Here is a 24,563-nt window from a genome sequence, read left to right as displayed (position 1 = left end):
TTGGGTTTGAAATAAGGAATTATTCGTGATTGTGTGATGTGGGTATGAGATAATCAGCAATTATTGTGTTTTCATTTTCAGATGATATTGTAACAATATCGATCGTGCAGTATCAATGAAGAGGTATCAACTAGAATTCAGATGAGTTTTAATAATGCACTCTTATTCATATCTCGACGTTGATACCCCAATATATTTCTCTATGACAAACAACAGACAGTCATCTCGGTTCATGCAAACTTGTTAAATAAAATGTTCAATATAATACACTTGATCAATAGATCAAACTGAATGTAGTTGGCGTGCAACTTACTATGCAGGTTATATTTTACCTCATTAGACATAGACAGTAAAATATTTTCGCTTCATCTTGTATATACTGTTACGTTGTAAATAATTATATTACTTAGTGAGAAGCCAGAAGGGGGAATAAAACGGAAATCAGATTGGAAGTTTTATCCAAGGAAATTACCTTTTACGGTAATCAGCAACAGATTGAATAACCGACATATTGTTTCTTGACTAATATCAACCTTTCATTTGAAATAAACTTAACATTCACTCTTCTTATGATTTCCTTGTTCCCTTTAAAGATGCTCCACCGCTGACAAATTGTATTTTTTCACTATCAAAAACAGGAGCAGACGATTAAGTATTTTTCTTCAGTTACAAAAGTTACTTACTTTATACCATTACCACCGTTAAAAAGTATGAGCTTCTCATTTTAATTCAAGTTAAAAATATGAAAAATAATTAATTGCATCCGGAAGCACTATATCCTATATGGAATGAAGTAATGATTGCGCATGCACCAAAGGCGAAATGAATTATTTTATGTTATTTTTTTGTGTTAATTAGGCATATATATATACACGATTAAACACCAATTATTGTTCAAATGATGAATATCATTTATGCTCTATCGGCGCAGGAGCATCATTAACCGAGTTTGCGGTACATACATCACACACAGTTCAGTAGCTGTTTTGTAGACAAAATGTTGAACGATTTAAAATTTATTTCCCAACAGAGCGAATATCAACTTGGGGATGTAGATGAATCGTGGAACCAAGCGTGCTATCCACTGAGTCTTTGGAGACAACATCAGGAGTTCCTTTAGGTTTCGGAAAGATACCATTTCTCTACCTAAAAGATAAAATACTCAATTGTAGTCCGACAATCGTTGTTATTATAAACACAGACATTAAACCAAGAATTTGTACTAAATGTGTCCAGTTTTTGAACTGTCAGTATTGTTTAATGCAATCAAATTTTGGTGAGGTTAATATTGTCAGGTCGAGAATCTATATATCTTAAAGAGACAATTCGCTCAAGTTAATTCTTTTACATAATCAAGAAGCAAACTATGGCATAAATGTATTGTTCTACATTTCTTATGAAACACATAACATAAAATATAGACAAATTCCACGTCAGTGTTTAGTATTTTAATTGATACCGTCGTAAATACAAATCATTGATCAATACGATTCAGCAGGTACAAATGTACGATGTACTCATACCCGAGCCAAAGTCACGCACGTTAAACAAATTAACTACATAACCACTGAGGAGGTGATAAAATGATTTTGAGGCAAGATAATTCGTCTAATAAGGTAAACACACTACTGTCAGAGCGATTTGAGCAGTTCTAGACGAAAGTTGCATTACTCTACGAGCAAGGGACAGGGTTCGGCATACAAGATGTTCGACCACAATGTGTAATGGCGGACAGCGAGCGAGTTTGAACATTTCACACGCATTTCACCACCATGGGCTTTTCTGGCATATCACAGTAGAACCAACTGATCTAATTTATATTGGAACTGGATTTTTTCCGATATATGTACAAATTTTAATGTACTCTTAGACTGAATTGTCCCTTTAACAAACTCGGCGCTTTAGTTTAATTTTGATGCCTGTATCAGTCAACTAAATTTGAGATATTATCTTTTCTCTGGTTCAGAACTTAGTTTCTTGTTCCCTTGGTAACGCCTCACTTTTGGCATTTTGAATGCTCGTCTTTGTGGTGAAGACTGTGAGTTCTGTCCCCTGGCCGGCATTCACTATAGTCTATGAAAGTGGTAGTTTCAGTTCCTGATAAGCGTTCAGAATAAAAGAAGTGGAACGACTGGTTTACCCGTTGTCAGTATAATGTGAGCGCGATATGTGCTTTTTGGTGTTCCATATGCTTCAGTATGATATCAGTAGACCCACTATTGAAAAATTCACACGTGCAACACCCTGGCATATTGTCGTAGTAGTAGTAGATATGGTATGAATGGATATCACAAATGTAAGGACGATTTTAATGTACTAGTAAATTAAGTATACATATACAACTACTGAAGTACTGCAAAAGGATAATAAAGGAGTGCAATTATTGATACATGTATGTTCAATAGGAGATTTACAATGGGGTGCATAATTTAAACTTAATTATGTTAATGATTCAGCTACGACCTAACTTAAAATACATGTACATACCATTAATGTCTACAAAACCATACTCAGATCCCAGCTCAGCTGTTATAAGAATCTTTCCCGTCTTTTTCATTATGTTCGGATCTGGTGAAAAGAAGCAAATATATTAAGTATTCCTTTATTGGACAGAAAGAGAAAAGACGTTAAGTTGTCATTGGATTTGAGTTAACACAATGTTAAAGCAGGTAAACCATTGTGACGATAATTACGTGCCAGTATATCATTGAATCCCTACACCGTGAACTAATTACCAGATGCCAGATAGGACACTGCTTTACCGGCGTACTCTATAGACTCTCCAACTTCAAACATGCCTCTGACATTGACATTTCCCTGAAGAAAGCAATACGTAAATATAACACATGCATGTGACACATTTCATAATATATGTTAAATGCATGTTATCAAATTATTTTCATTATAACATATACAACGTATCTTTTCTCCATAAATACAGGATTGTTCATTTGAAAACCGCTATGGAATTTTGTTGGTTTTATTAAGATATCTTTATCAAAATTGGGTTTTTTTCCTGATAATGTTATTGATGGTGCCCCTAATACATGTAAGTTGTTATTGGAGATTAGTACAGAAGTATATAACCTATTAGCCTTCCTAGCTGGTTGAAAACTAAACTATGGTGGTGCCGAGAAGACAAAACAGCATAAAAAGTGGAGTTCCATCTAAGGTACTAGGCTTGCTATACGAAGATCTGTTTATAAACACATGCATCGTTGACAAACCATTCAATAAATACTGAATTTATCTTTTTGAGAAATATCTGAAAATAATTCTTATTTAAACACTCAGTCAAATGTTTTACTATGATTTTCAACAAGAGCTGTTGGAGAACAGCAAAGCTCGCCTACTACCCCCTAAAGGGCCCCAAATTGGTTGTATTATCACGTTCAGCATCCATACACATTAGGAAAATAAAATCATAAACATTTATGATTACTTATGCTTAAACAATTGACAAAATAGAAACTTGCTTAAAACTTTAACATGGAAATATGACAAATTAACAGACTCAAAAAATCCCTAAAGGGCCCCAAATTGGTTGTATTATCACGTTCAGCATCCATACACATTAGGAAAATAAAATCATAAACATTTATGATAACTTAAGCTGAAACAATTGACGAAACAGAAACTTGATCAAAAACTTTAACGTGAAATGGGACGCCAACGCTGACGCCGACGCTGACGCCGGGGTGACAACATTAGCTCCCCCTATTCTTCGAATAGGCGAGCTAAAAAGTGTTCCATTCTGGGTAGCGTCACGTTAGTGCATAATACACTTCATTCAAACTCGTGTAATGAAAGCCTTACAGACCTACCACATTGTTAGCGCTGCTTTCATTAATGAAGAACTGTATACGTTCCGTCCGGACAGGACCTGGCCACAAACTAACCATAGCTACATTGTGTTTCTTCAACTCTATGGCACAATCTGCAGCCATCCGGTCACACTGTCAACGAGACATATCTATGGCAAGCCAGCATGACATTTATTCAAAGAGCAAAGTCGATCCTTAATTTCACTGCATATATATAAGATATCTTGATTGAAATATAAGATATCTTATATCATATTTAAGATATCTTATATACTTATATAAGAAAGATATCTTATATTAATAATATATGAGATATCTTATGTACTTTATGAGATATCTTATATGCTATATAAGATATAAGATATCTTATATACATGTACTTTATAAGATAGATATAAGATATCTTATATAGATATAAGATATCTCATATACTTTATAAGAAATCTTATATACTTTATAAGATATCTTATATATTTTATAAGATATCTCATATAGATATAAGATATCTCATATATTATTTAATATATCTTATATAATTCAATTAAATAGGGGATAGACCTTGCTCCTTCAATAAATGTTAAATTGGCTTGCCATACACATCGATGTCAACGAGAGGTATCAAGGTCAGAGACAAATATGTTTTATAGGGTAGACACAAATGTTTCGCATCTCAATTCCAAGTAATATGGCACTGAGGTTAATCAAAGATTTTGTCCGTATAAACTAGATTATTGTTATTTTTGTTTAAAGTACATGTATATAGCATACATACAAGGTATCAAACAATAGTTTCATTCCACTAGGACATGTCGGTAATATCGAGGCTCAAATATAACAAAATAATGCTTATTTTCTTTTCAAAAGCGTCCCAGGTTTATGTGGTTGAAGAGAGCTGACCAATAACAAATATTGACGGTTGACAAGTCTGGCAGCTGCCCAACATTTTTTTCTAATTCAAAGATGTAGGGTTTGTGGTAATTTGTGTTAGATCAGTTTAATAATGCACGATGCCCCCCCCCCCCCCCCCCCCAAAAAAAAAAAAAAATAAATAAATAAAAAAAATCAAAAGTTTTCTTTTTTTAACCTTTACCCCAACTTTAATCATTTCATAACTGACTGTATAAGAAGGACAAGATTATTGGTCTATTTTTTGCGGATTTTATTAGCGATTAGACTATGGAATCACTGGGTTAAAATAAGCTGAGGCAGAAAAAATCACTGGAGCACGACTGTCTCACTACATGTAAACCATATTTCAGTTGATATAGTGAGGTGTAAAGACAACAACTCACCGCCTCCTTGCCTATACCATAAGGTACGTTTAAGGTATAAGTAAGTCCTCCAATAGATGATATATTGACAATAAGTCCTCTCTTTCTAGGGACCATCATCTTAGCCGCCTGAATTGTACACAGGTAATGATTTCTGAAAGTAAAATCAAAATGATATTAGTGAAATGCTTATTCATATTCAGATCTTTTGTTTCAGAATCAGAAAATCTACACATGTCAACAGTGCATGACTCGAGAAAGTGTTTAATCCCTGTGCTGTGTGGATCCGGGTGTATTCGGCGCTTCTGTATACTTATATTTCGTTATTTCTTTTCGGAGACGTTACGCGACCCAGATTTGCTATACCGACAACAAGGTCGGTTACAATGGAGGATAAGTTGAGTGATTATCCCTCCTGACTTGACGGCGAGTTTTAACACTACTCCGTGTACAGTTGCGTTTTTGAATTTGTCTTTGTTGTCATGCATCGGTTTGTTGGTTTTGAGTGATAAACAATGACATCATATAAAGTTTAAACTACACTAATACATATTTACATGTAATAGAACTACAAAAGAAAAGAGAGCGGTATACGACGCATTTACCTGAGTCCCACATTATTAACGGTGTCCCACATATCCATTGGGAATTCCCAAAAAGGCACATCCACATTGTCAAAGATAGCCTGCAAAATGGATTCGAAACAAATTAGGAGAACCGTGTTAATCTCAGTGGGCAACCAGAGTATAAAAATGACCAAATGTTATTTTCACACACATGGCATAAGTGTTTAAAAGCAAGTTCCTCGTGTCTTAGATAACTGTTAAGCTCTGACAAAAGTACAGCTGCTTAGTATTCAAATACACAATGTATGTAATAAAGACAAAGTAAAAAAGAAATTGTTTAGAGATACATCAGTAAACTACAATTGTGTAATTACAACATGGCTGATGTTTATGCCTGGTTTAAATCGATTACCATGCTAAGTAGAAAATAATTATCAACGTATGCGTAATGTTACTAAATAAGCATTTGGCAGGGACATAAAAAGGTAGAAATATGGATGGAAAGAAACTACATCGAAATACCCTTCGGAATAAATTGGAAAATGGTAACAATAATATCTCATCTATAGAGGATGCAACAGGTGAACACTAAAAGCCAGCAAACAAAGACTTGTATTGATAGAATAACAATAATTCAATGCACAGTCTTTTGACTTTGTCCTTATACATTTAAGCTTTCATTAGCGTGATGCGGAGTAAATACACAGACAATCGGCCAACATACCTTGACGGCGCTGTAGGCATTGTTGACAAGGATATCCAGCTGACCTTCCTGTTCCCTCTTGACCTTGTCAAACAGCTGCTGGATCTCTTCATCCTTGGTGTGGTCACATTGTACAGGTATACATTTACCTCCCCTCTCCTCTACCTGTAATATTTATATATTCAGGTCACATTGTACAGGTATACATTTACCTCCCCTCTCCTCTACCTGTAATATATATATATATTCAGGTCACATTGTACAGGTATACATTTACCTCCCCTCTCCTCTACCTGTAATATATATATATACAGGTCACATTGTACAGGTATACATTTACCTCCCCTCTACCTGTAATATATATATTCAGGTCACATTGTACACGTATACATTTACCTCCCCTCTCCTCTACCTGTAATATTTAAATACAGGTCACATTAACCTCGCCTCTCCTCTACCTGTAATATATATTTATACAGGTCATATTGTACATGTATACAATTATCTCCCCTCTCCTCTACCTGTAATATTTATATACAGGTTATATGGATCAGGTATACATTTACCTCCTCTCTCCCCTACATGTAATATTTATATACAGGTCACATTGTACAGGTATACACTTACCTCCCCTCTCCTCTACCTGTAATATCTATATACAGGTCACATTGTACAGGTATACATTTACCTCCCCTACCCTCTACCTGTAATATTTATATACACATCACATTGTACAGGTATACATTTAACTCTCTTCTACCTGTAATATATATATATACAGGTCACATTGTACATGTATACATTTACCTCCCCTCTCCTCTACCTTTAATATAAATATACAGGTCACATTGTACAGGTATACACTTACCTCTCCTCTCCTCTACCTGTAATATATATATACAGGTCACATTGTACAGGTATACATTTACCACCCCTCTCCTCTACCAGCCAAATGTATTAAATAACTAAAGTAATAAATTATGTTTTACCTAAAAGACCGATTTGATCGATGCCAAATGCTGTCGAAATCGTAATATTTTCATGAAGTCAATGATCCTGCAATAATGTCTATAACTGCCGCAGACATCTCAACCATGATGTTGGCCAGCTTACCAACCTGGCTATGTCGATGCTTGATGGCTGAACATATATGACCCGTCCATTCACCTGGGTTTGCTCTTGTCCCTCTTGACCGTTTTGGAGAAATACCAGGAGAGTCCGTCATTGGTGTTTCATCCTCATTACTGGTCCGCAGTGGCAGGTTCTTCCAAATGGAGTTCTTGGAGAGCGCCTTCATTCAAACTCCCCGGTTCAGCAGTCACCTCCTCCTCTTCATTGATACTGCGATGACTGGAACTGGGTCTGGCTGTGGTGCTGTTGGCACATCATCCCATACCAGCATCTTCTACGAGGAACTGCCGGTCTTGGAGGTATTGCTCCGGAGTCTTCTTGGCTAACAGGTCGTTCGCTCACTATAATTGGCTTATTTGTCATTGAAGCATGTGTTGATAGTCTTCCTGGCAAAAAGTAGACAGTCCCTGTTATTCCCTCCCCATCTTTACTCTTTACATTGTATACGGGTTCATATTAGGCTGATTTGTTACAAGATATGTCGTCTGCTTCTACTTTTAAGCGAGCTTGTGGCTTCTGCAGAAGGCAATTACTCTCGCAAATAGATAGGACCGTCCCCAGAAACCTTGGTGTCCTACGTTTCCTTCTGCTGTGATTTCTTTCAACGAGTAAGCCTTTGCAATTTGCTATTAATACGCACTTCCCGTTGGCGTCCAAATATTTCGATACATGAACCTTAGAAGCCGAGGTACCAGTACCCAAAACAAACGCCAATTTCAACCCTGGTATTTCGACCGATCATCAAAGACATGGAGCAAGGCCAGTCAATTCATGCTTGATTGGACTTGCACGCGTAGACAAATGTTGACACAGAAACCTTGTAATCCTGTTTCTGGTTATTCATGCCCTACATGTTGTGTGTGATGATAAGGCGTGGCTTATATCTTGTATATTCCAGTTATGACACAGACTTCCTTGAGGAGTATATCCAAATAATATGGCCTTGTTCTGTATACCTACCCCTAGAATATGTCATATCAAAACTGAAGGCAGTTCAGAAGAAAAAAATGACCAATCACAAGCCTGCATAAACTTCTTTGTAAGATTACAGAGACAGCGACGCCTAGCTTCAAAACCGCACAGATAAGCTCAGTGATCCGTAATTCGACTCTTATGATGTACATCAAAGTATAAAACTACTTGTCTCATCGGTTGTCAAACACAGAACCTTCTGTTTTGCTATAAAAATATTCCAGGGGAATATAATGATGTGTGATACATGTGATAAATAATATTTGATAGTAACCCCAGGAATATCGATGATGCTCCTAACACACTCCTGAACGTCACTTGTCGTTCCGTCTCAGAAGAATCGGTCCTGAGCAGGTGAAGTGTCCGATCGTTGATGATCATTGTGTACCATAGTAAGTATGACGGGGATAAGAGACCGTGGGACAACCTGCTGTGGGACAACACCTTCGTCCTTATATATCACTCTACACATCAGAATCCCGATCCCTACTATACTCGAATCCATCAGAATCCCGTCCATACTATACCTCAGAATCCCGTCCCTACTATACATCAGAATCCCGTCCCTACTATACATCAGAATCCCGTCCCTACTTTACATCAGAATCCCATCCTACTATACATCAGAATCCCATTCCCTACTATACATCAGAATCCCGTCCCTACTATACATCAGAATCCCGTCCCTACTATACATCAGAATCCCGTCCCTACTATACATCAGAATCCCGTCCCTACTATACATCAGAATCCCGTCCCTACTATACATCAGAATCCCGTTCCTACTATACATCAGAATCCCGTCCTACTATACATCAGAATCCCGTCCCTACTATACATCAGAATCCCGTTCCTACTATACATCAGAATCCCGTCCCTACTATACATCAGAATCCCGTTCCTACAATACATAAGAATCACATTCCTACTATACATCAGAATCCCGTTCCTACTATACATCAGAATCCCGTCCCTACTATACATCAGAATCCCGTCCCTACTATACATCAGAATCCCGTCCCTACTATACATCAGAATCCCGTCCCTACTATACATCAGAATCCCGTTTCCTACTATACATCAGAATCCCGTCCCTACTATACATCAGAATCCCGTTCCTACTATACATCAGAATCCCGTCCCTACTATACATCAGAATCCCGTTCCTACTATACATCAGAATCCCGTCCCTACTATACATCAGAATCCCGTCCCTACTATACATCAGAATCCCGTCCCTACTATACATCAGAATCCCGTCCCTACTATACATCAGAATCCCGTCCCTACTATACATCAGAATCCCGTCCCTACTATACATCAGAATCCCGTCCCTACTATACATCAGAATCCCGTCCCTACTATACATCAGAATCCCGTCCCTACTATACATCAGAATCCCGTCCCTACTATACATCAGAATCCCGTCCCTACTATACATCAGAATCCCGTCCCTACTATACATCAGAATCCCGTTCCTACTATACATCAGAATCCCGTCCCTACTATACATCAGAATCCCGTTCCTACTATACATCAGAATCCCGTCCCTACTATACATCAGAATCCCGTTCCTACTATACATCAGAATCCCGTCCCTACTATACATCAGAATACCGTCCCTACTATACATCAGAATCCCGTCCCTACTATACATCAGAATCCCGTCCCTACTATACATCAGAATCCCGTTCCTACTACATCAGAATACCGTCCCTACTATACATCAGAATCCCGTTCCTACTATACATCAGAATCCCGTCCCTACTATACATCAGAATCCCGTCCCTACTATACATCAGAATCCCGTTCCTACTATACATCAGAATCCCGTCCCTACTATACATCAGAATACCGTCCCTACTATACATCAGAATCCCGTCCCTACTATACATCAGAATACCGTCCCTAACCCCAGCTTGTCAACCTTCTGATACATTATAGTGTGGTCCACTCTCACCTTATACGAAGAAAGGCGTACAAACTTACCTTTCTAGCTGTATCCGTAAGTGACCCGTGGTCCACTCCCACACAATACGGAGGAAGGCGTACAAACTTACCTCTGTAGCTGTATCCATAAGTGACTCGTGGTCCACTTCCACACAATACGGATGAAGGCGACACACATTTACCTTTCTAGCTTTATCCGTAAGTGACTCGTGTTCCACTCCCTTACAACACGGAAGAAGGCGTACAAACTTACCTCTCTAACTGTATCTATAAGTGACTCATGGTCCTCTCCCACACAATACGGAGGAAGGCCTTATCCTAAGTGACCCTGTTCCACTCCTACAACACGGAGGAAGGCGTACAAACTTACCTCTCTATGTATCTAAGTGACCGTGGTCACTCCACACAAACGGAGGAAGGCGTACACACTTACCTCTCTAGCTGTATCCGAAGTGACCCGTGGTCCACTCCCACACAATACGGAGAAGGCGTACAAACTTACCTCTCTAGCTGTATCTATAAGTGAATCATGGTCCACTCCCACACAATACGGAGGAAGGCGTACACACTTACCTCTCTAGCTTTATCCGTAAGTGACTCGTGGTCCACTCCCACACAATACGGAGGAAGGCGTACACACTTACCTCTCTAGCTGTATCCGTAAGTGACCCGTGGTCCACTCCCACACATCACGGAGGAAGGCGTACAAACTTACCTCTCTAGCTGTATCTATAAGTGACTCGTGGTCCACTCCTCACAAACGGAGGTACACAACTTACGGAGGATCCGTAAGGCGTACAAACTTACCTTACCTCTCTAGCTGTATCCGTAAGTGACCCGTGGTCCACTCCCACACAATACGGAGGAAGGCGTACAAACTTACCTCTCTAGCTGTATCCGTAAGTGACTCGTGGTCCACTCCCACACAATACGGAGGAAGGCGTACAAACTTACCTCTCTAGCTGTATCCGTAAGTGACCCGTGGTCCACTCCCACACAACACGGAGGAAGGCGTACAAACTTACCTCTCTAGCTGTATCCGTAAGTGACCCGTGGTCCACTCCCACACAACACGGAGGAAGGCGTACAAACTTACCTCTCTAGCTGTATCTATAAGTGACTCATGGTCCACTCCCACACAATACGGAGGAAGGCGTACACACTTACCTCTCTAGCTTTATCCGTAAGTAACCCGTGGTCCACTCCAACACAATACGGAGGAAGGCGTACACACTTACCTCTCTAGCTGTATCCGTAAGTGACCCGTGGTCCACTCCCACACAATACGGAGGAAGGCGTACAAACTTACCTCTCTAGCTGTATCTATAAGTGACTCATGGTCCACTCCCACACAATACGGAGGAAGGCGTACACACTTACCTCTCTAGCTGTAATACCGTAAGTGGACTCGTGGTCCCACTCCCACACAAAACGGAGGAAGGCGTACACACTTACCTCTCTAGCTGTATCCGTAAGTGACTCGTGGTCCACTCCCACACAATACGGAGGAAGGCGTACACACTTACCTCTCTAGCTGTATCCGTAAGTGACCCGTGGTCCACTCCCACACAATACGGAGGAAGGCGTACAAACTTACCTCTCTAGCTGTATCCGTAAGTGACCCGTGGTCCACTCCCACACAATACGGAGGAAGGCGTACAAACTTACCTCTCTAACTGTATCTATAAGTGACTCATGGTCCTCTCCCACAAAATACGGAGGAAGGCGTACAAACTTACCTCTCTTGCTGTATGCGTAGGTGACTCGTGGCCCAATCCCACACAATACGGAGGAAGGCGTACAACACTTACCTCTCTAGCTGTATCCGTAAGTGACCCACTGGTCCACTCCCACACAATACGGAGGAAGGCGTACAAACTTACCTCTCTAGCTGTATCTATAAGTGAATCATGGTCCACTCCCACACAATACGGAGGAAGGCGTACACACTTACCTCTCTAGCTTTATCCGTAAGTGACCGTGGTCCACTCCCACACAATACGGAGGAAGGCGTACACACTTACCTCTCTAGCTGTATCTATAAGTGACTCATGGTCCACTCCACACAATACGGAGGAAGGCGTACACACTTACCTCTCTAGCTTTATCCGTAAGTAACCGTGGTCCACTCCAACACAATACGGAGGAAGGCGTACACACTTACCTCTCTAGCTGTATCCGTAAGTGACCCGTGGTCCACTCCCACACAATACGGAGGAAGGCGTACAAACTTACCTCTCTAGCTGTATCTATAAGTGACTCATGGTCCACTCCCACACAATACGGAGGAAGGCGTACACACTACCTCTCTAGCTTATCCGTAAGTGACTCGTGGTCCACCCACACAATACGGAGGAAGGCGTACAACTTACCTCTCTAGCTGTATCGTAAGGGACCGTGGTCCACTCCCACACAATACGGAGGAAGGCGTACAAACTTACCTCTCTAGCTGTATCTATAAGTGACTCGTGGTCCACTCCCACACAATACGGAGGAAGGCGTACACACTTACCTCTCTAACTGTATCTATAAGTGACTCATGGTCCTCTCCCACAAAATACGGAGGAAGGCGTACAAACTTACCTCTCTAGCTGTATGCGTAGGTGACTCGTGGCCCAAGCCCACACAATACGGAGGAAGGCGTACAAACTTACCTCTCTAGCTGTATCCGTAAGTAACCCGTGGTCCACTCCCACAAATACGGAGGAAGGCGTACAATCTTACCTCTCTAGCATTTCTATTTGGTGACCCGTGGTCCACTCCCACACAATACGGAGGAAGGCGTACAAACTTACCTCTCTAGCTGTATGTATAGGTGACTCGTGGTCCACTCCCACACAATACGGAGGAAGGCGTACAAACTTACCTCTCTAGCTGTATCCGTAAGTAACCGTGGTCCACTCCCACAAAATACGGAGGAAGGCGTACAATCTTACCTCTCTAGCATTTCTATTTGGTGACCCGTGGTCCACTCCCACACAATACGGAGGAAGGCCTGTACAAACTTACCTCTCTAGCTGTATCTATAAGTGACTCGTGGTCCACTCCCACACAATACGGAGGAAGGCGTACAAACTTACCTCTCTAGCTGTATCTATAAGTGACTCGTGGTCCACTCCCACACAATACGGAGGAAGGCGTACACACTTACCTCTCTAACTGTATCTATAAGTGACTCGTGGTCCACTCCCACAAAATACGGAGGAAGGCGTACACACTTACCTCTCTAGCTGTATCCGTAAATGACACGTGGTCCACTCCCACACAATACGGAGGAAGGCGTACAAACTTACCTCTCTAGATGTATCTATAAGTGACGACTCGTGGTCCACTCCCACAAAATACGGAGGAAGGCGTACACACTTACCTCTCTAGCTGTATCCGTAAGTGACACGTGGTCCACTCCCACACAATACGGAGGAAGGCGTACAAACTTACCTCTCTAGCTGTATCCGTAAGTGACTCGTGGTCCACTCCCACACAATACGGAGGAAGGCGTACAAACTTACCTCTCTAGCTGTATCCGTAAGTGAATCGTGGTCCACTCCCACAAAATACGGAGGAAGGCTTACTAACTTACCTCTCTAGCTGTATGCGTGGGTGACTCATGGTCCAAGCCACCCCCACACCCGGCACTCCACACACAAACAGAGGAAGGCGTACAAACTTACCTCTCTAGCTGTATCCGTAAGTAACCCGTGGTCCACTCCCACAAAATACGGAGGAAGGCGTACAAACTTACCTCTCTAGCATTATCTATTTAGTGACCCGTGGTCCACTCCCACACAATACGGAGGAAGGCCTGCAAACTTACCTCTCTAGCTGTATCTATTTAGTGACCCGTGGTCCACTCACACACAATACGGAGGAAGGCGTACAAACTTACCTCTCTAACTGTATCTATAAGTGACTCATGGTCCACTTTCACACAATACGGGTAAGAAGGCGTACAAACTTACCTCTCTAGCTCTATCCATAAGTGACCTGTGGTCCACTCCCACACAATTCGGAGGAAGGCGTACAAATTTACCTCTCTAGCTGTATCCGTAAGTGACCCGTGGTCCACTCCCACACAATACGGAGGAAGGCGTACAAACTTACCTCTCTAGCTGTATCCGTAAGTGACTCGTGGTCCACTCCCACACAATACGGAGGAAGGCGTACAAACTTACCTCTCTAGCTTTATCCGTAAGTGACTCGTGGTCCATTCCCACACAATACGGAGGAAGGCGTACAAACTTACCTCTCTAGCTTTATCCGTAAGTGACTCGTGGTCCATTCCCACACAATACGGAGGAAGGCGTACAAACTTACCTCTCTAGCTTTATCCGTAAGTGACTCGTGGTCCATTCCTACACAATACGGAGGAAGGCGTACAAACTTACCTCTCTAGCTTTATCCGTAGGTAACCCGTGGTCCACTCCCACACAATACGGTGGAAGGCGTACAAACTTACCACTCTAGCTGTATCGGTAAGTGACCCGTGGTCCACTCCCAGACAATACGGGGCAAGGCGTACAAACTTACCTCTCTAGCTGTTTCTATTTAGTGACCCGTGGTCCACTCCCACATAATACGGAGGAAGGCGTACAAAATTACCACTCTAGCTGTATCCGTAAGTGACCCGTGGTCCACTCCCACACAATACGGAGCAAGGCGTACAAACTTACTTCTCTAGCTGTATCTATTTAGTGACCCGTGATCCACTCCCACACAGTACGGAGGAAGGCGTACAAACTTACTACTTAGTAGTTGTATCCGTAATGCTAGGTTTACAAGTTATGTTCCCGGCTTCCACGGCAGCCCCGTTTCAGGCCACCGTGGACAAAACGTGGTGACCGCGAGAAAACGTGAGACAACGCAGAAGGACGTGATAGACAAACGTGAGCGGTCGTGATTACCGTGGATGCCGTGCCAGATTTTTAAACTGTGAAAAGATTTACTACGGCAGTCACGGTACAGATGGAGAACGCCACAGGACGTAATAAAACGGGATTGACGTAACAAAACGTAACAGCGTGTACGAGGCCGTAACAGAACTGAAAAACGGTCCGTAGTGGAACGGGCAGCAAGCACGTTCCCCAGAATCTCACGGTGATTTCAAGTTTAGTGACGTTTTGTTGCGTTTTTTCCACGTTTTGTCCAGGTTTGTCAAGGTTTTGACGGCAAGCCAAGGCGGATGAAAACCGGTTTGATGCGTTCTGTCAAGGCATCTCACGGCTTGTAGCGGTTGAAAGTCCGACGTGATACGGCATGTTACGTCTTATTACGGTCTTACATTGCAAGCAAAATATGATGGGGTATCATTGCCTGACCTTGTACATATTTGCTACTTCATTAAATTATTTGTATTAATAAATAGCAATGGTCATCAAACACATTTAAACCCTCAAATCATACCAAAGCTATTACAATCTAATTAGATTGAAGCTATTATTGCAAAAGGCTGATTAAACGAGTACAGAAAAAAATATATTTGCGTAGAAACACTTGGATATAATTATATATTTATACCAAATATGCTTTTAACAATTTTTTTAATTAAAACGTGTTTGAAATGACATTTTCGGCAATACATATTGTTTCAGTTGCTCCAAAAAGCCCGGCATCAGACTTTTATCCTAGTAAGCCTTGGCGGACCGTGAAAAACGTATTGGTGTTCGATCAAAACGTGTAAAACGTAGCAGACCTCATCAGATCGTAACAGACCAAGGAGAGAACGTAGTGGTATTCTTGATAGACCGTGCTAAAGCCGTAGTGTTCCTTTAACCTCCGGGAACACACTTTCCCCTATGTCTACGGCCCACCACGTAATCCGTAAAAGACCGTGGCAAAACTTCACAAGACCAAGCTCAACTTGAATACAGATACAAAAATAGCCAAAATTCCACGGCGCACCACGTTTCGGGCAAACGTGGTCGCCGGGAACATAGTGTAAACCTAGCATAAGTGACCCGTGGTCCACTCCCACATAATACGGAGCAAGGCGTAAAAACTTACCTCTCTAGCTGTATCCGTAAGTGACCCGTGGTTCACACAATACGGAGGAAGGCGTACAAACTTACCTCTCTAGTTGTATCCGTAAGTGACCCGTGGTCCACACAATACGGAGGAAGGCGTACAAACTTACCTCTCTAGCTGTATCCGTAATTGACCCGTGGTCCACTCCCACACAACACGAAGGAAGGCGTACAAACTTACCTCACTAGCTGTATCCGTAAGTGACCCGTGGTCCACTCCCACACAACACGGAGGAAGGCGTACAAACTTACCTTTCTAGCTGTATCCGTAAGTGACCCATGGTTCACTCCTACACAACACGGAGGAAGGCGTACAAACTTACCTCTCTAGTTGTATCCGCAAGTGACCCGTGGTCCACACAATACGGAGGAAGGCGTACAAACTTACCTCTCTAGCTGTATCCGTAAGTGACCCGTGGTCCACTCCCACACAACACGGAGGAAGGCTACACACTTACCTCTCTAGCTGTATCCGTAAGTGACCCGTGGTCCACACAATACGGAGGAAGGCGTACAAACTTACCTCTCTAGCTGTATCCGTAAGTGACCCGTGGTCCACTCCCACACAACACGGAGGAAGGCGTACAAACTTACCTCTCTAGCTGTATGCGTAAGTGACCCGTGGTCCACACAATACGGAGGAAGGCGTAAAAACTTACCTCTCTAGCTGTATCCGTAAGTGACCCGTGGTCCACACAACACGGAGGAAAGCGTACAAACTTACCTCTCTAGCTGTATCCGTAAGTGACCCGTGGTCCATACAATACGGAGGAAGGCGTACAAACTTACCTCTCTAGCTGTATCCGTAAGTGACCCGTGGTCCACTCCCACACAACACGGAGGAAGGCGTACAAACTTACCTCTCTAGCTGTATCATAAGTGACCCGTGGTCCTCTCCCACACAACACGGAGGAAGGCATACAAACTTACCTCTCTAGCTGTATCCGTAAGTGACCCGTGGTCCACTCCCACACAACACGGAGTAAGGCGTACAAACTTACTTCTCTAGCTGTATCCGTAAGTGACCCGTGGTCCACTCCTACACAACACGGAGGAAGGCGTACAAACTTACCTCTCTAGCTGTATCCGTAAGTGACCCGTGGTCCACTCCCACACAACACGGAGGAAGGCGTACAAACTTACCTCTCTAGTTGTATCCGCAAGTGACCCGTGGTCCACACAATACGGAGGAAGGCGTACAAACTTACCTCTCTAGCTGTATCCGTAAGTGACCCGTGGTCCACACAACACGGAGGAAAGCGTACAAACTTACCTCTCTAGCTGTATCCGTAAGTGACCCGTGGTCCACTCCCACACAACACGGAGGAAGGCGTACAAACTTACCTCTCTAGCTGTATCCGTAAGTGACCCGTGGTCCACTCCCACACAACACGGAGGAAGGCGTACAAACTTACCTCTCTAGCTGTATCCGTAAGTGATCCACCTACAATGCTGTCTTTGGTAACCACCAAGGTTCTACCTATAAAATAAAAACGGTTACTGTCAACGAAGAGGCAATAAGCTAATCTGTCTGTAGCAGGATATATTGCTCAGTCGGTAGAGCGGCGGACCAATAAGTCCGTGGTCGAGCCTGGCTGGTGACACACTTCTTTGCCCTGTTACATGTCAAAATATATCAAATGTCACAAAGAGGAGGAACGTTCTGCTTTGATTTTCGTAGTAAACCTGAAGTAACCAGAAGTCCCGGGTGAATTGGTTCCTAAATTTATGCATGTTAAAAGAACCGAATAACGGTAAACAGTGGTTGATTGTACCTTCAAAGGACTTCTCTTATTGATCAGTTATTTTTTCTCTAGAAAACTATCTTCAGTTTTACTATGAGATAGTCCATGGGAGATATGGCATCACTGATAGTAACACCTGAAGTATCGAAGATGGTGAATCTATGAATTTATCATTTTTTTTTTTTTCAATTGGCGAGCTAGCTAGTTAGCTCAAGTTAATAAAGAGCTTATAGGTAATATTCTACCCTTCGATGTATTAGACTTCTGATTAATTATCTTTCAGGGGCGTAGGAAGCGGGGGTCAGGGGGGCAAATGTTCTTCATATGCAAATTTGAAAGAAAAAAGTTCTTCCTGCACATTTTTGTACTTCATTTTAGAAAATTTTCCGCTGCGCGGCGCGTTTCCTTAAACTTTCAAACACGTAATTTTTAAACCTTTAATAATGAAAATTTAATACGCACGAACTAAACTAAAAAAAGTCCATCAATGGATAATACTATTCCAAAAAATGCTTTTGAAAGATCAATTTGTTTATATGTCTTAGGAAGACAATCATTCATTATTGTTTTGAGTTACACAACAATGTGCCGATGGGGTGAATCCGGTATGTTCAGATCGAGCTGGGTTGCATAATGGAATGAAGACACTCACAATTATCATTTCTAAATGCTGGTAACCTTAAATCGAACAATTACCGTGTTAAGAACGCTTTAAAACCATCAAAATGCATCGTAAAACTCATCTTTTTTCCCGGGGAGACCCCGGACCCCCAAACACCAAAATCTCGCAACTTCGGCGCTCGCAAAATCACAAAATGCAGCGTAAAATTCATCTCATCCATTCTAAATCGTAGATTTTTTTCCCGGCGAAGAACCCGGACCCACCAAACACAAAAATCTTGCGCCTTCGGCTATCGTAAATTCAACAAAAAACATCGTAAAACTCGTCTCTGGCATTATTAATTGTACATTTTTTTCCCGGGGGAGACCCCCGTACCCCCCAAACACCAAATCTCGCGCCTTCGGCACTCGCAAAATCATCAATATCTATCGTTAAACTCATCTCAGTCATTCTAAATCTTTAAAATTTTTAGGGGATACCCCCCCCCCCCGGAATCCCCCAAACTCGCACGCTAATTTGCGTATTCATTGATTTCCTATTAGCTACGCCACTGTCTATAGATGTGTACAAGGATAACATGTATTTATATCTGAAAAATTGTAGCGAGTATCTCTTGTGGGTGTGATGGGCGCGATGGGGGGGGGGGGGGGGGGGGGGGGGTGTTACGAAATATTGAGGACCTTTGCCACCCCACCCCCCTCCCCCCATTACGTTTCATATTCCTACGCCACTGTCTTTACATTTAATTATACACCACAAACGGATATGCTTGAATTCGGATAAACGTATCGTTTACGCTTTGATCTGTGTATTTTGAATCATACAATCGGATACCATTGTAATTAATAATTAATTTTTCTTTGTTTTCATACCAAATATGGCTTTCTGATTGGTCAATATTTTTTTTGCATACCACTATGAAAAAAAAAAATCCGAGAATGGCGCGAAACCCCGACGTTTTCGTGACGTCACAATAGAGACATTGACGTTGCGTATTGATTCGGAAAAAAGAATCCCTTGAAAAACCACTATAATGTTACATTTAAACATACTTCATTTTATCAAATAGAGTATAAAATTAATTATAAGTATTGATGTCACTATTTTTTAATTTTATCGGGTTATGAAAAAAAATTGTTTGCAAACTTTTGTGAGAATCCGCTACGCGGATTCACACAGTTTGCAAACAAATTTTTTTTTCATACCCCGATAAAATTAAAAAATAGTGACATCAATGCTTAAATACATGAATATATCTGAAAATGGCAAATTCCTACTGTCGTTTGATATATAAACGGCAAATTTCACTTCCAGTTCTTCAAGTCTCCTCCTCATCAGATCATGTTATTTTTCTTGTATTGTACATATTTCCATTGAATGAAATGTGTCAACAGGTATATGATGAATTGTATCACTTATGGTTCAAGATAAAGTGACAGTACCTAATGCATTATAAGTAAATGTGTACACATGTTTAGGTCATTGACGGGGTTAAAGTACGTGTTGCGAATTCACCAACTCGTCTTGGAATATGTGATGTACCTGACTTTTCTAATATATATAAACGTACCTGTAATATAGACTGTAGCACCTGCTTCGCCCAGCTGTAGTGCTATTCCTTTACCAATCCCTCGAGTCGCCCCAGTCACTATACACACTTTACCAGCAAGTTTCCCTCCAGCAGTGGCAATCTTCTTTGGAGTCAAGTGACAATGAGTGAAAATCAGGACAAAATCGAAGTGTTAGTGAACAAATATCACCATAATCACACAGGTCAAATGACAGCACAAAACATGCAGACCACGCATGTGCGCTCTTACATGTGTTTATCTTTATTATGAATATAAACACATGTGAGAGCTACAGATAAACACATGTAAAAGCGCACATGCGTTGTCTGCATGTTTTGTAATTCTATAGGTGGCGTTGGTGAACCACACTACGGTCTTGGTCAAACATGAAAAGTCTTGAACCAAAAAGCTGGATGTCTTTTCTTGGCAAGGTCAGAATTAAACCTTTTAGCCTTGAAAACCCGGAGTCTGTGACTGAAACCCCATCCTCGATACTCCAGGGCTTCCGATCACTTACGATCTCTACACCCCTGGACTATCTCATAGTGAAATTGAAGGCAGCTCAGCGGAAAACATTTGACCAATCACAGGCTAGCAAATATTTCATTTGAAGACTACAGAGAGAGCGACGCCTAACATTAAAGCCACAGAGTCAACCACAGTGTACCGTTATACGGCTCTTTTGATGTACATCAAATGACTAAGTTACCTGTTCTATTCTGTTGCCTCCAGTTTTACTATGAAATAGTCCAGGGGTGTAGAGATCGTAAGTGATCGGAACCCCTGGAATATCGAGGATGCTGAAACCCGTGCTTAACAGGAAATTGAATGATAATGTTGACGGCATCATTTTCAATTTTAAGTGTTAACGACATCATTTTTATAAAATGTAGATATCATATCTTGATATGAGGATTATGTATGTATTTAAAAATTAAACAGTGATTAATTACGATATGCTACATAATATAACAAAGTGTTCAACATGCGACATCGGAAATATGTAGTTTGGATTGTTTACAAAACCAGACTTGATTGTGTTAACGATATCAGGCACTATTTTGAAATTGTGGTGGAGTGTTTGAAGAAACGGAGAGATTTATAACACAAATAACACTTGTTACAGTTACATGGAAATGTCCGGGGTACGTACAGTTACATGGAAATGTCCGGGGTACGGTGCACTCATTGTCTTATTGAGATTGTCGTTATTGGCGATACATTATACCACTCTCTACCTTGAAGCGGACAATTTTCTGCCATTTAAATTGCAACGGCAACCATGTATGTGACGTAGTTAACTTATAATGTCTAGTCCACTGATATGATTGGATAAGATGAACACTGCACAGTGCAGTCAAATACACTGGTAATTTTATCACACATGTGCAGCTCACTTATGCACTTTGTCTATGTTAGGTGTATTATTATCCACCAATGCATACCACCTGCTGCATTTTGCTGAATAAATGTCCACTGGATCCTATCTGGTTTCCTTTGAAGAAGTATCTGTTTGTATAAGATAAGATGTAAGTAGGACAGGGTTAAAGTTCAAATAGAACATAAAACGGAGAGACATTCAGTATCGATATCATACTACATATATAGGCCTCGAATAGTATGTTTAAAATGAGTTTTCAGTTCTACATTCTGCAAATTTCAACAAACTTTCAAGTCCATGTTTTGTTATATATATCTCATTTCTGGCATTAGTCTCAGACTTCTGAGATCTGCCTTTCAAACCCCCAAAACTTACCGCGATGCTTCTCGGGTGGTGGGTTAAAAAGTTTTACGTGCCCACCGTCTATCATCGGTACACCGGAAATAGCTACACTCGAAGCGACAGCTAAAAAATACAGCATCAGAGGGGATGATTCAGTCATTGTTTTTAATTATACAGCACAAGTATGCAGACTGTATCCTGGCCACGTCGTTTCAGAAAACATTCGAATTAAATTAAATGTAAAACTTGTGGAATTTTAATGCTTCTTTATTGAATTATCTGTGAAGATATATGGAGTGTACCTGCTAAAAAGTTAGATTACTCACACATTTTCGTTTCTTTTGAAATGATTATATGGTTTTAACCCTAATCACCTTTTTTACATAAAGGGATATACATACATATTCATAATACAAAATGTTGGTAACCTGGGTTTCTTGAATGATTTGTAGATATTAGTTTTATAAGGAGACACCAGTGTACGGAGTATAGCTCGCGAGGTGTACGGAGTATAGCTAAAATTCTGATTGTGATGTATGGAGTATAGCGTAATATTATCATTGATTTAATTTATATTTACCTCGTTCAATTGATTATTTCGGTTTGTTTGCTTCAAATTGACGATCCTGTTTACACATGTGTCCGATAAAACAACAAAATCAGTCAGTAAAAAGCAGCCAAAACTGCTAATACTTTACCAATAATAGAAAATGAATTTAAAACAGTGTTTGAGTTCTAGATTAGCATTTAAATACATCTTTTTTAATTAGTTTGAACTGTGGTATGCAGAAGTGAAACGATTGAATTTGGTATAACGTATTTACTTGAGCGATCTTGTAATTCCCAAGTACATGTATGTGTTACAGTGGATATATGGTCTGATAATGATAGTACAGTGTAATTATAATTTTCTTATTAAAAGAGGTGTGAATGAACCAGTCATGTGATGGTGTACATATTGTCCTGACGATAGTATTGCGTTTCCCCTGTTTTACTTTTAACTTTATCAGGAACGTTTGTCGTTTTAACACAAGACGAACAAGCAACTTATCTCCTTCATTCTCTTTGCTGTCGACAGAAGGACCATCGAGTTATACTCTTAGTTTCCCTTAGCTAGCTATTTTTAAGTGTCACTGTGGGTACCCGTACACGGGATATTGGTATCGACGAGGCGGTGACCTGTCACAGCAAGGGGAAGTTTTGCAATATTTTCACAGTTTTAATGTAATTAATGTATCTGTAACTATTGGTCAGTTCAAGCTAAGTATATATCGCGTCCGTATGCGATCTGTCAACCCCCAGCGTCATATAGTTATTGAGGAATAGACAGGAATCCAGGGTCACATGCAGGGGGGGGGGGGGGGTACCGCAGTGAAAAAGGCGGTTCAAAATAATTCGCTGATATGAATATTTAATGCTTTTCTGAAAACGGAATTCATTTTCTATGGCTAATTCACAACATAGGAAAGCAACTCACGCCCCGATGACAAATTTTGAGGTCATGAAGATTGCGAAATAAATCAGTGAAAATCACGTTGTGTACGGGGGCTTGCTTGTTGTTAAAAATCAAGTGTACGGGGGCTTGGATGTTGATTGTACGGCAGCATGGTTGAAGATTGTACGGCGAATTGGTTGATGAGTTGAGAAACGCAGCTTTTTAAGCCAAATATTCCTTTCTAGATATCAATATATAGCGTTCTATATGATTATCAAATTACTGATTGAAACGATACGCTATGTAGAATGATTTATCATTTTGATTTTGATCAATTCAGGCAAAAAACTGTTCTTTTCAATTAATTTTTAAGTCTGGGCAACTAAAAGTATTAACGTATTAGAGTTCTTTGGCATGATACATCGTCAATATTTAAAACTGTAATTACGAGTTTTGCAGCTGCTGACAGTCACAGACTTTCCGTCAAACATTGCACCGTAAATATCATTACATATTACAATTAACTATGCTAAAATATACTACTCACCTTCGTTGTGTTGGAGCATTGTGGAAAATACCTGATTGGAGTTTTTCTTGTACAAACGCGATGTCAAAACAACGCTATGACAAATATGTATTCGTAGCCATGGTTTACAATTCAAAAGTAAAATTACTTGAATCCCACCAGATGAAATTATATTTCTTATCGAAATCGGCGCTATATGTTTGTGTAATACAAGTACAGGAATTCCTTCCTCAAAATGATCCCCTCCGTTAAAGTATTTAACAAAATTGCCAGCAAACAAACAAACTGATCTTGTATACAGAATCTACAGACCAACCAACATTCATCATCTTCGTCTGGAAGGCCTACTATTCCATTGACATCGTTACATTTGATTTACGAAGACATAAACGTCGGAAGAAAACTTTACATCTGTCTTTTGGACGACTAGACGCTATTTGTTTTAAACATATTGTGAGGTTTCTCATTTTAATTATGCCAAGCCCCCGTACACCATATTTATCT

At 40.7% G+C, this 24,563-nt stretch overlaps 1 protein-coding gene across 3 annotated transcripts; it reads right to left on the bottom strand.

Annotated features, from left to right (window-relative positions):
- Positions 1 to 225: 225 nt before the first annotated feature.
- On the bottom strand, positions 226 to 22,198 carry LOC138316141 (dehydrogenase/reductase SDR family member 1-like). Of its 3 annotated transcripts, none has more exons than XM_069257664.1 (11): positions 22,132 to 22,198; positions 21,529 to 21,884; positions 20,375 to 20,498; positions 17,853 to 17,917; positions 6,386 to 6,529; positions 5,701 to 5,780; positions 5,117 to 5,249; positions 3,825 to 3,956; positions 2,736 to 2,817; positions 2,488 to 2,568; positions 226 to 1,146 (listed from the first exon to the last, which is right to left on the bottom strand). In XM_069257664.1, the coding sequence occupies exons 2-11, from the start codon at positions 21,562 to 21,564 to the stop codon at positions 1,010 to 1,012; spliced, it is 1,014 nt and encodes a 337-aa protein (XP_069113765.1). In that variant the 5' UTR covers positions 21,565 to 21,884; positions 22,132 to 22,198; the 3' UTR covers positions 226 to 1,009. The 3 variants fall into 3 exon arrangements, with proteins under 3 accessions (XP_069113765.1, XP_069113766.1, XP_069113767.1); XM_069257665.1 differs by having other exon boundaries at positions 20,375 to 20,495; XM_069257666.1 differs by lacking the exon at positions 3,825 to 3,956.
- Between the last annotated feature and the right edge of the window lie 2,365 nt (positions 22,199 to 24,563).

The sequence above is a fragment of the Argopecten irradians genome, chromosome 2 (assembly GCF_041381155.1).
Source record: "Argopecten irradians isolate NY chromosome 2, Ai_NY, whole genome shotgun sequence".
NCBI classification, from domain to species: domain Eukaryota; kingdom Metazoa; phylum Mollusca; class Bivalvia; order Pectinida; family Pectinidae; genus Argopecten; species Argopecten irradians.
This window is presented reverse-complemented; position numbering and strand designations above follow the sequence as displayed.